Source organism: Colletotrichum destructivum, chromosome 6 (genome assembly GCF_034447905.1).
Source record: "Colletotrichum destructivum chromosome 6, complete sequence".
Taxonomy (NCBI): domain Eukaryota; kingdom Fungi; phylum Ascomycota; class Sordariomycetes; order Glomerellales; family Glomerellaceae; genus Colletotrichum; species Colletotrichum destructivum.
Window position 1 is genome coordinate 2,329,037 of NC_085901.1, and position 11,125 is coordinate 2,340,161.

Genomic DNA, 11,125 nt, shown 5'->3' on the forward strand with positions numbered 1-11,125 from the left:
CTGTTAACATGCAACGAGACGCAAGTCAATCGTCAGTCGGCAAGGTGACTCAGACCGACCTCGACCTAGCGGTTTCCGAACTTGTACTCGCGGCTCCACAACGGCCACGTTGCGAAGGTCTGAATCCTGAATATTACGCCCAGGGCCGATGTTGGTTCGATTGTTGCCTGTGTTTGCGCAAGCAGGGGAGCCCTGACCTGGGGTTAGTGCACGTAGCCGTGCCGGGAGCCGAAGCGTTCGCTTTGGGAGCCGAAGTGTCCGAGTCGGCCCGCTCCACCCCGGAGTGTTGGGATGCGCTCTTCGCTGCCAAGGGGATGCAACCTGCTCTCATCTTGGGATCGGGATCCGTTGGAGCGTCGTAAGGCAATTGTGTGGGTCTCCGGCCTGGCAGTTGCGACGTGCGATGGTCTGATACTTCGGGAGGAAAGAGAAGAATAAACCTTGAGCCGGCGTTCTGGGCGATGAATAGGATGGAAATCCTTCTCAATTACCGCTCTGCCGCCTTGCTGCCAGGGAGGCGTGAGAGGGACGCAGACGTGATCCATGCGAGAGAGAGACAGAGAGAGAGAGAGAGAGTGTGTGTGTGTGAAAGTGGCGGTGCAGGCTATGCAGGCAACGCAGCCTGGGTTGTAGTGGCCCAGGATGGAGGGACCGGACCACGGTCAGTGACTCACGGCCAAAGGCCATCTACCTGTAAGGGGAAGAAAAACGGCCTTGACACATTGATGCACGAACCGGCGTACCTGTAAGTCCCCATCAATCAGTGATCACCACCACGGGATAAGCTCAAGCTCACAAGCTTTAGCAAGCCCATCTAGTGCCGATAACATCCCGGACTTGGGAAAGCCACAAAGTGCAGTGTACACTGGTGTACTCTGTAATAGCAGACGCAATGGTGTGGAGAAGTCGCTTTTTGTCAGTTCGGATCGTCTGGTTGGACGGTCGGCAGGGGTGACGGGGATGTAGGGATGGGGCATGGGGCATGGGGGGATCTCTGCCTGCAATGCAAGTGGGAACTGGGAAAGAGGGACGTGGAGGTGGTGCGTGTGCGTTGTGTCTGCATACGAAGCACATTGGATGGATGGATGGCATGCGTTGCTCTTTCCTGGCTGGGAAGGGAACATGGTTGTTTTGCGCCCGTTTGGCGCCCATCGACTAGGCAGTCTTACCAGTCTGCCAGTGTGTAAGGAAATACATGCGGGATACAGTGACATCGCAAGCCATGGCGTTAGGGGCGGTGCATCGCTCTTTGGACTGTCTACTTACCTACCTATGGACATATAAAGAGGACTCAGGACGCCGGTTCGTACCAAATGGGCTCTTGGCCTGCATCAACAATCAATCACACTTTCAACTACATACCCATCACTAACCCAGCTACAACATCTAAAAGAAGGCACTCATCACCACCACTTTCTGTCATCGACCTCTTGTCACCCACCCACGCTTCACCACCACCACTACCACCATCGCCGCCGTCCCCCCCCCCCCAAAAAAAAAGAACCCCTCCCTTTTCCAAAAACCAACACAACCCGCCAAACCAGCAAAAGCACAACCGCGAAGATGGTCAGAACCTCGTACGCTCCCTCCGCCTTTTCCGAGACCTCGACCGTGTGCTCCTTTGAGAAAGAACATGAGGTGGCCTCCGTGTCGGCCGCCGCGGCACCGAAAGAACGACGCTCCATGAGGCAGCGGGTCAAGAGGGCCCTCCGTGACGTCGGCCACCCGCCCACCTACCGCTACGACCTCGAGCACGGCGTCGAGACCCGAAGAACGGTTCCCGTCGGGCCCATGGGCTACAACGTCCTCAATCAACCGTCGCGCATCTGAAACCGCGACCTGTTGCCGATGAAATCGGGGTTTCTTTTTGTATGACTGTTCATTGATTTTTGTCACGAAAGCCCACGGCGATACCAATGGCGCGGCGTCTTTGATGGAGTTTGTAACCAGGGATTCCCCACGGGGACCTTGGTAGGTCGTTAGTTCCTTGGCACCTCCTTTTACAACACACAACCGAAAAGAGAAGAAAAAAGAAAACACTTGCGTGACTCGGTGTCGGCAAACACAGGCCTTGGAGATGAGGGAGCCTGCAGTGAGGTGGAGGCCTGCAGCTCCAGCTTATGGGGTTTTGTTTCGTCGTCTGGAAGGCTAGAAAGGGTCACCGATGGCTCACCAGGCTAGGAGGAAGAGGATGATTGCTGGCTGCGGCCAACGCCTCGCGGGCTGCCATGCTCCAAGGATCAGGTCGCTATCACGCTCAACTGTCGGGGTTCATGGAAGTTTCCTCCAGGCATGTCAGTATCTAGAAGAATGCCCAAAATTCCTACGCACCTAAATGCTCTTCTACCATTGTGCTTCCAAACAGCCCCCGCCTGTTCAGATGATTCTTTTGCGAGAAACTTACCGTTTGACAGTCGGGAACCGGGACTTAGTTGATGTGTACATACCCTTATTCAACACGGCTTGGAAAGATGGACGCCACAAAGGTCGCAAAGGCCGGAAATATAGCAGGGCTTGCCCGCATTTGCAGGCTGTGCTCCGGGCTCCGGGTTTAATGGGACCACCGGACACGGGCCCGATGCCAAAAGATCAATCAAGCCCCGCGGCTCATGCTCAATCGCTGCATCGGCGTCAGCTTCGGGGCTGGGTCGGGCTTAGCCGAGTCGGTGTACTTCCATGGACACAAGGCGTCGGTCGACTGCTATGCTACCACTGCATTGAGTCTGGTGGTTATTTCTAACTGGGTAAAATGAAATAAAAAACAACAACTACCCGGCCAACTACCTATACACGCAGCTTTACAAACATGCCCAGCCAGACGCTTACAAGAGGATGAAACCACCCGGCTTCGGGTTGGCCACACAGTGATATAGCAGGTATCGATTGGTAACTCTCCTTCCTTGCCGCTCAATGACCGAATAGAAACCGCCGAAACCAGTATTTTCCCAAGGGTCCTGGTGTCTGAGCGGCGCAGGGACTGGGAATAAGAGGTCAGACGAGATTAGGGCCGCGAATAGGAACAAGAGTGTGCCCCACATCTCACACAACCACTCGTTGGGCTTAGAAATCACGACATCGACGGCACCGGGGCCGAAAGGTTCGCGGTCAAGATTATTCAGCAAAGCGGCTCCATGGTGCGTCTTCATCACGGGTAGTTTGACCTCTGTTGGTTCGACAACTGTGAGAAGGGGTTGGAAGAATGCCGGCGGTGGATCAGACCAAATACAAAACGGGCCGGATGCCCCCTCCTCAGGGCTTCCTGCGAGCCAAGCCATCGAGTGTCTTGATCGCGTGCTGCTGCACTTTTCGTCTACTGCTTATCGTGCCAAAAGAAACTGCGTTCTTCTAGGCCTCTTTTTCAGGTCACTTAAAGACACAATCGGAAATCCACAGCCATGGCCGCCATCCCTAAAACCCATAAGGCCGTTGCGACGCCCGCCAAACGCGCGCCACTCCTTCTCATCGACCGCGAGACCAGGCTCCCTGGCGAAGGGGAAGTCCTCATACAGAACCAGTGGACGGCCTCGAGCCCTCTTGACCTCCATCGCGCCGACGGTGGTCTCCTCTGCACGTACCCGGAGGTTATGGGCGGCGGCGCCGCGGGCACCGTTGTCGCCGTCGGGCCGGGCGTCGAACGCCTCCGGGCTGGAGACCAGATCTTCACCTTTTCGTTCCACGAGTTCGGCGAACGCGCGCACCAGGACTTCGCCACGGTGCCAGAGTACTTGGTCTCCAAGCTGCCGACCAACGTCACACCCCAGGAGGCCGCGACGGTGCCGACGAACCTGATCACTGTGTTCCACGCCGTGACGGCGGATCTAGGGCTGGAGCTGCCGTGGCCGAGGCCGGCAGGCTGGGAGCCCAAGGAGAAGGATGATGCGGTGCTTGTCTGGGGTGCCGCGAGCAGCGTGGGCGTGTATGCAGTGCAGGTCCTGCGGCACTGGGGGTACCGGAACATTGTGGCTGTGGCGAGCGAGAAGCACCATGCCCATCTCAAGGAGATTGGCGCCAGGGAAACATTCAGCTACCGTGACGACGACATCGTGGACAAGCTTTTAGGGTTCGTCGGCCCCGAAGGGGTGCCGTTCGTGCTGGATTGTATTGGCTCCGTCGAGGGTACGCTTAGGCCGTTGGCCATGATTGCGCGTAAGGGAACAAAGGTCGCCGTCATGCTTCCCGTCATCGTTCGGGACTCGACGGAGGATGTCGAGCCCGAGTACGAGATGGACGTAAGTCGAGTCCTCGCCGACGAGTGGGCCGAAGGCGTCGAGCTGCGCGGAGTGAGGACGCATTTCTACTTGGCTGTAAGTTCGGACCCGTATCATAAACGGCTGGGAGAGAGAAGGGGGAAAGTGAAAGCTGACTTGGCAAACAGAACGGATTTTTCAAGGAGAAGATGCAGAGAGAGATTGTGCCCACGCTCCTAGAGCAGGGGCTCATCAAGCCGAACAAGCAGAAAATTGTCGAGGGCGCCACGATGCTGGAGCGGGCGCAAAAAGCGATCGAACTGCTGAGGAGGAAAGACCCCAGCGGAGAGCGTCTTGTGTGGAAGGTATCGGATCTGAAGCTGTAAATATCAAGATTGATCATAATCGCCCAGACACCTCACAGCGAGGACTCCGGACAATAAATGAATTTAGTGGAACAATCGAGGTCTTTCAATGCTTTTGACTTTGTTCCTGCTTTTGTAATCTGCCGACCATCTGCTGAAAGAAGCTCAAAACTCCGACCGTGGGGATGCCTCCTGACCAAAAAACAAGAACGCCGATGAGTGGTTCTCCGCTGCGTCTCCTCCCACTCGGATATGTACATCAAAGCCCACTGCACACATTCAGACACGACCAACCGTCAATTGAGACTAAGCTCCCACCTTTCCTGTGATTTATTCCTTGCGGCCCTTCTTGGGCTTCTCTTCCGCGTCGCCCTTCTCCCCTTCGTCCTCGCTCGCGACGTCTCTGCTGCGTTTCAGACCCTTCATCTTGCGCGTCTGCAGGTCACCGAGGTCCTGGCGACCAACGTGCACGCGACCCATCTTGTCACCCATGCCGTCTGTCGTGATGTTCTTTTTGGTACGCTCTTCGGTACCGCGCGGCTTCTTCATGGCCTCCTTCAGCATGGCTTCTTCGGGCTCACGCATACGGCCGACGCGGAAGTCCATCCGGGGGCCGATCTCGTTGACCTCGACACGGGGCACCTTGGAGCCGCTGCGCTTGGTGCTGATGGTGTAAGCGCGGAGGCGGATAGCGGGCTTGGCGCCGCCAACGTCACCCTCGCCAGCGGCCGTGGGCTCATCTGCGGTGATGGAGACGATCCACTGCAGACCCTCGACGTCGATCTTGTCGGTCTGCTCGCCACGGAAGAAATCGGTGAAGAAGCTGCGGGCGTGGGTGTACTCGTTGGCGATAGGGCTGTCCCAGGCGGTGCCGGCGAAGACGAGCATGGGTTTAAGACCAATGGGCACCTTCTTGCCCTTGAACTGAGCGAGAGTACGGAAGGTCTCTGGGTCGAGGTAGAGCTCAAGCATATCAAGGACCTTATGGCCGAAGGTGCGGATCATGGTAAGGGCGTTGGGGCGCTTCTTGGAGGTGTGTCCAAAGACGATGATAGAGGTGTCGTTCTTTTCCGAGAAGAATTCGAGCGAGTCGGTGTTGTCGAAGGGGTGGACATCATTCTTCTTCACAAAGCGTTTGGCGAGCGGCTGGCGCATCTGGTAGAGCTCGTTGAGGGCATCTTGCGTCACTTGCGAGCACGATGTGCCACGGAGGAAGAGCGCCGTCTTGGGGTTTTCTCTGCGGGCGGCACCACATTAGCTTGCGGTCGTCTCCGGAGAGTTCACTCGAAAGGATGTTGACTAGAACGTACTGGGCCTTGGGCTCGCGTTTCTCGAGGGCACGCTTGGAGCGCGCATTACGGGGTTTTCTGTGACGGACATGTTAGCCCGTTTCTATCCAGTATGCTTTGAGCGGTTGGGGCAACTTACATTTGGCGAAGCATTGTGCCGGTGGTCGAGTTGTCTGTCGTCCGTCGGATTTGGTGTGGATGGCTAGGATGCGAACTGGACTGCGTCTGGGAGTTGAAGCTGGTTCAAAAAAATTGCTTATCGTTATCAGAGCGGCAAGTCGAGTCTTATCTCTGCCCCGCGGTGCAATGAGAAGCGCAGCTGGCGCCATCTGGTAGGCCCTGGGAAACTGCAGCATTCCAGATGGCAGCCTCACCCCTGATATTTCAGGTGTCAGGACGGTGAATCTTACAGCAAGCTACCTTCCTACCTACCTTTTCGTACCGAACAAGGTGGTACCAGACCTCAATCTCAATAACTGTGCGCGGCCGTGAATCGGCCCAATCTTGGCCAAGGGTGCTCATTTATGTCAATTCTCCGCTCTTATAGATGGAGGCAAATACCACTCAAGCATAGTGGCCTATTTGAAATACATGCTGTCCTTGAGGTTGGTCCTGTCTAGCAGCCGAGTTCTTGGAGCAGGAAAACGCAGACACGGCTCGCACAATCTGTTGACTCCGTTCCATTGCCTAGATCGGTGATCGATGGTCACGTAGGTTTCCACAAACATGCGAAGAAACAGGATGTCCCAATGCCGGTGACAGCCCCGCGCTTGCTCGCTTCGCATGATACCGACGATGGGCAAATTTAGCAGCACCCGACGCTTCGCGGAGTTTCCGGCATGGACTTCGGGGCCATGCTGACCCGACGGGGACGGAGCAAACGGCGACGTGGAGCACTGGATCGGACCACTGAGGTTTAGCGGGAAAGAGACCTGAAATCAGCTAGATTCACACGGGACTTGGGCCTGGACAACACACATAATTCCGCGCATTGTAGTTTCTTATGGTAATCATCTGGTGTTTCTCGGCTCTTGTCATTTTCAAGACACTTTCGTTAAACCAGCCTTTTCACAACTTGACAGGTCATCCTTGCTCATTGTAGAGCTTATCTTGACGAGCCCAGGTGAGCTCTTTGGGTGTGGATCTCCCATCTCCCCCGAAGGATCTGGTTCCATGTCCCATTTCGCCTAAAATGGCCTCTTACCGGTTTATCCCCATCGCTTTCTTATATATAAGCTGGGCCGAACCTTCGTCAACGTCAGCCTCACCTGCTTCTATTGAAGCTCAATCACAATCACACAATGGGCTTCATACTGCAGACTAGTGTCATCTTCAGCGTCATTCTTGGCGTGGCCCTGCAGCTCGTACTCAAGGACCCCGTCTGGATGGCCTTCGGCATTGGGAAGACCTTCCAGCCTCTGTCTGACTTCCCCTACTCGTGTCGCCGCATCAAGGACCCCAGGCTGCAGGCATGCGAAGACATGTGGCTATCCGAGGCCACGCGCCAGCTGTTTCTGGCCTGTTCTGACCCTCTGTCTCGCCAGCAATGGATGCCCAAGTATGTCTTTGGTCCAACTTCTCCTCCAACCCCGCCCCGGACCGGCGCCTGGAGACTAATTGACTCGCAGCGCCCACCACCTTAACGCTTCGGGCCGCTCCACCAGGGATGCTGTCGTTGCCATGGATATTGACAGTCCCAAGGGCGACGGGTTCGAGTACCGCACTCTCTCCACCCCCGGATTTTCTGGCACAGCCGGCGATGGCCTGCTCCAGCTTGTCGGGTTGACAGGAATCGATTCCCCGGAAGGTAACAAGATCGAGCTTCTTTTGGTTAACAACCGCCCAACTGTTGACCCCGCCACCGGCGAACTACTCGACCAAACGGTTGTGGGTGCCAATTCCACCATCGAGGTCTTCGAGACCGGTTCTCAAGCTGTTGGAATGAAGCACGTCCGAACCTTTGCTGGTGCCAATGTCTCAACCCCGAACAACATTGCGGCACTGTCTAGCGATGCCTTTTACTTTACCAATGATCGTGGCGTCAACAAAGTTGGCTTGGTAGGAAGGAGTTCAGCAGCTTATCGACCGAGCTTCACGTAACTGACTCGTCACAGAAATCCATTGTTGGCACTTTGTTAGGCCAAGGTGACGTATCATTCTGTTCCGTCTCAAAGGGATGCAAACGCGTCTCGGAGCGCCATCGGTTCCCCAATGGCCTCGTCCGCGGCCTCGATGGCCTCATCTATGTCCCGAGCGCCTTGGAAGGCGGCGTCCAGGTATATAAAGTCGTGTCCGAAGACGGCGGGCTCCAGAAAGTGGCCCACATCCCCGTGCCGTACTCCATTGACAACCTGTCGGTGGACGACAAGGGTGACATCTACGCCGCCGTGTTCCCGCGGGGCATCGAGATCCTGCAGGCGTCTAACGACCCGCTCAACGCGAGGCCGAAGAGCGCCGCCGTGCGCATTCACAAGGATGGCGAGGGTGTATACGTGTGGGAGAAGGTCATCGAGGACGGAGCGGGCGAGGTGTTGCCGGGGTCTACCGTGGTTGTCCACGATGCGAAGACGGGAAGATTGTTTTTCGGGGGTAAATGTGCTCCTGTACTTTCTAATGAAGATTTGCTGATATTTATCAGGCGTGACATCGCCGTTCATCTCGGTCTGCGAGCCGACAAAATGAGGCTGAGTTGCGTGATTTCGATCATCACATGAGTTTTGATAAGGAGAAATGACTCGAAGGATCAGTTATCGACCGGAAGGTCAGTTCGCGCAACCATATGGCAAAGGGGGCATACCATGCACCACAGCCAATTCTCCACTTGGCGGCTGGCGTCAAGTTGACAGTACATTAGTACAGATCCGAGAGGTGTAGGAAGGCGTAGATGGTAAGCACGACTTAGTTACATAGGTAGCATATGTTATGGGGAATGATAGGTTCTAGCAATGAACGTCCCATATCGGTGGTCCAGTTGAAGTCACATGGATTTCGCTCCCACGTGGAGGGGGGCATGCGAGACATTGACTTTTACACATTTTAGAAACGATTGAACCAGGAACGCTTAGTCGGTCAACTCACAGGTAATTCGGGGCTCACAGCGGCTTCTGGGACGAGGGGGGAATCGTAGGCAAAAGACAAATCCGAGGGGAAAGCGCCATCTCATCTCATCTTCGGGTGGAAATCACGGTGAACAACGGCCTGTAATGGAAACAACAATTCGATAGAAGCTGCCCTGTCACAATTCGCAGTTCGTCACATGCCAAACAACAGCACCAAGACTTTCCCCAGACGGGCGATCCCTGGAGGGATTAGCGTCGCGCCAGCCCTGCGTCATAGGGGCATGTGGGGGACTAGGGGTTGGTAGTGAGTGCTCTGAGTACCGATCTCCAGTGTCGTGACTCGCTAGAGCCGAAGCCGTCCAAGAGCCTGGGGGGCCGAGGTACCGGACAAATCGACCACGTCCACCTTCTCCCCGAAGTCCCCAGTGCCGTCCAATCCTCCCACACACCTCCGTTCCCCATAGTCTCCGGTCCGAACCTCACCTTTCTCTTCGCGCAGACGCATTACTTCTGTCGCTCTTTTACCGCGCCTCTCGAACCTGTTGTGATCCTCATGCGCTGAGAAGAAAGTCCGTCTGTCGAAAGCGACTCCATCGTCGCAACCGCCATTTGCTTAGGAGTGACCTTCAATTACCGAGGCTTGCCGTAACAACCACACCCCGACGTCGCCAACATGTCGCTCGCTGCTCTTGACGGCCTCAAGGTGGGTGGGCCTACTGCTGTTTAAGCGGTGCCGTCAGAAGAGGCTCGCGAAGACTGACGCGCAAGCCAGGCCGCCATCGAGCGCATCATTCTCGATCCAAAGTACCATGACATCCTCGCCGTTGTCAAAGGTGCCCGCAACGGGGCGGTCTATGGCGCAAAAGTCCGCTTCCCTCATGCGCTTGTGTATGTTACGACAATCACCTCAAAACACCTCTGGTTACCCGGCATTGCTGACCTTTGAATCATTACAGCATGATCTTCCTCTTCCGTTCGGGAACGTACGTCTCACCCTCTTTTTCTTCCACAACTACCAGACCATCGTCCGCTGCTCACACACCTTCTCATCCAGATTCCGCGAAAAGGCCGGCCTTGTCTTCCGCGCGACCCGAACGCACGCCCGCAACCTTGCAAAGTTCGCGACTATTTACAAGTTCACAATGTACCTACTCAAGAACTACGGCCCGACCCCGGGCAAGGAGGGGCCCTACGATGCCTTCTTCGCAGGCCTCTTGGGCGGCTACGTCGTTTTTGGAGGCCGATCCCCGCGCAGCGGAAAGATTTCCAGCGTTAACCAGCAAATCGTAGTCTACGTCTTTGCGCGCGTCGTCCTGGCCCTCGCCCGCCTCGCCGTCACCCCCGGCAAGGGCCTGCCTCTCGTCAGCCGCGAGGACCTCTCGACCAAGATTAGCTACTACGCCTGGCCTGTCTTCGCCAGCACGAGCTGGGCTATGGTCATGTACCTCTTCCGCCAGCACCCGTCCGACCTGCAGCCTAGCTTGCGCAGCAGCATGACTTACATCTACCAGCAGAGCAGCGAGTGGGACTCGCTGCGCAACTTCATCTGGCACAACAAGTAGACGACGTGCTGCGGGCATTGTGGCCTTATCTTTTTCTATTTTAAATTTGCAGTGTGTATCATCAAATGACTGGCGTTTGGTTATGTGGTACGTCGGTTGGCTCTTCAATTTGCGACAAGCTGAAGAGAAGACGGAAAGCTTTTGAGGAGTGGATGCTGGTCCCATTCATGCTGGTCCCATTCATGCTGGTCCCATTCAACAGCTTCATAATGTGGCATTATAGACCGTTCTATCCACCATATACAACGATGAATTTAGGTGCAATCATTATAAAACTGACAGCATTGGGGCGATATACACATGTGCCTTCCCTCATCTACGTGTAGTGCACAGTCGGCGAGCCGCATCTCTCAGTTCATTTCGTGACAGCTTCCCGGCATGCGTTTAGCGACCCAAGCATCCAGCCTCTCCTCGATCGCTCGCTTCTTGAATTTCGGGTTTGAAACTATGGGTCCTTGAATAGAAACCTGCCCATGATTCAACTGGTATAATCTAGGACGTCGGATCTGCCATGATTTTCCCTGTTCATGGCTGCATTGTAACCCAACATAGGGCCCAGCTATACTCTTTTCACCGCCGGAATAACTACCCCTAGGGAAAAGACGATATGACCTACTCCCCTTCACAGTACCAGAAGCTTTTCAACATGTAAGACTCGGGATA

The 11,125-nt window shown here is 55.5% G+C and overlaps 5 protein-coding genes across 5 annotated transcripts; 4 read left to right on the plus strand and 1 right to left on the minus strand.

Moving 5' to 3' along the window:
- Positions 1-1,338: 1,338 nt before the first annotated feature.
- Positions 1,339-1,890, plus strand: CDEST_09908 (uncharacterized protein). Its single transcript, XM_062926066.1, has one exon. The coding sequence runs from the start codon at positions 1,564-1,566 to the stop codon at positions 1,828-1,830; it is 267 nt and encodes an 88-aa protein (XP_062782117.1). The 5' UTR covers positions 1,339-1,563; the 3' UTR covers positions 1,831-1,890.
- Positions 1,891-2,394: 504 nt separating this feature from the next.
- On the plus strand, positions 2,395-4,646 carry CDEST_09909 (Putative GroES-like superfamily, alcohol dehydrogenase-like, NAD(P)-binding domain superfamily). Its single transcript, XM_062926067.1, has 2 exons — positions 2,395-4,304; positions 4,376-4,646. Exons 1-2 carry the CDS (start codon positions 3,396-3,398, stop codon positions 4,571-4,573), a joined length of 1,107 nt encoding a protein of 368 aa, XP_062782118.1. The 5' UTR covers positions 2,395-3,395; the 3' UTR covers positions 4,574-4,646.
- On the minus strand, positions 4,640-6,079 carry CDEST_09910 (Putative ribosome biogenesis protein Rpf2). The gene is made up of 3 exons (XM_062926068.1): positions 5,981-6,079; positions 5,863-5,919; positions 4,640-5,789 (listed from the first exon to the last, which is right to left on the minus strand). The coding sequence occupies exons 1-3, from the start codon at positions 5,992-5,994 to the stop codon at positions 4,883-4,885; spliced, it is 978 nt and encodes a 325-aa protein (XP_062782119.1). The 5' UTR covers positions 5,995-6,079; the 3' UTR covers positions 4,640-4,882.
- Positions 6,080-6,547: 468 nt separating this feature from the next.
- Positions 6,548-8,781, plus strand: CDEST_09911 (Putative six-bladed beta-propeller, TolB). The gene is made up of 4 exons (XM_062926069.1): positions 6,548-7,399; positions 7,470-7,899; positions 7,956-8,430; positions 8,480-8,781. The coding sequence occupies exons 1-4, from the start codon at positions 7,143-7,145 to the stop codon at positions 8,521-8,523; spliced, it is 1,206 nt and encodes a 401-aa protein (XP_062782120.1). The 5' UTR covers positions 6,548-7,142; the 3' UTR covers positions 8,524-8,781.
- A 557-nt stretch (positions 8,782-9,338) lies between these two features.
- Positions 9,339-10,748, plus strand: CDEST_09912 (Putative peroxisomal membrane protein). Its single transcript, XM_062926070.1, has 4 exons — positions 9,339-9,603; positions 9,673-9,788; positions 9,857-9,883; positions 9,955-10,748. The coding sequence occupies exons 1-4, from the start codon at positions 9,574-9,576 to the stop codon at positions 10,460-10,462; spliced, it is 681 nt and encodes a 226-aa protein (XP_062782121.1). The 5' UTR covers positions 9,339-9,573; the 3' UTR covers positions 10,463-10,748.
- The last annotated feature ends 377 nt before the right edge of the window (positions 10,749-11,125 follow it).

Bases quoted from the DNA above. Each gene is read 5' to 3' on its own strand.
- CDEST_09908 (XM_062926066.1), top strand. From the start codon at position 1,564: ATGGTCAGAACCTCGTACGCTCCCTCCGCCTTTTCCGAGACCTCGACC.
- CDEST_09910 (XM_062926068.1), bottom strand. The intron at 5,790-5,862 runs GTACGTTCTAGT...TGCCGCCCGCAG, and splicing joins AAACGCGAGCCCAAGGCCCA to AGAAAACCCCAAGACGGCGC.
- CDEST_09911 (XM_062926069.1), top strand. From the start codon at position 7,143: ATGGGCTTCATACTGCAGACTAGTGTCATCTTCAGCGTCATTCTTGGC. The intron at 7,400-7,469 runs GTATGTCTTTGG...ATTGACTCGCAG, and splicing joins CGCCAGCAATGGATGCCCAA to CGCCCACCACCTTAACGCTT. The intron at 7,900-7,955 runs GTAGGAAGGAGT...GACTCGTCACAG, and splicing joins GCGTCAACAAAGTTGGCTTG to AAATCCATTGTTGGCACTTT.
- CDEST_09912 (XM_062926070.1), top strand. From the start codon at position 9,574: ATGTCGCTCGCTGCTCTTGACGGCCTCAAG. The intron at 9,604-9,672 runs GTGGGTGGGCCT...CGCGCAAGCCAG, and splicing joins CTGCTCTTGACGGCCTCAAG to GCCGCCATCGAGCGCATCAT. The intron at 9,789-9,856 runs GTATGTTACGAC...GAATCATTACAG, and splicing joins CGCTTCCCTCATGCGCTTGT to CATGATCTTCCTCTTCCGTT.
- CDEST_09909 (XM_062926067.1), top strand. From the start codon at position 3,396: ATGGCCGCCATCCCTAAAACCCATAAGGCCGTTGCGACGCCCGCCAAA. The intron at 4,305-4,375 runs GTAAGTTCGGAC...CTTGGCAAACAG, and splicing joins GGACGCATTTCTACTTGGCT to AACGGATTTTTCAAGGAGAA.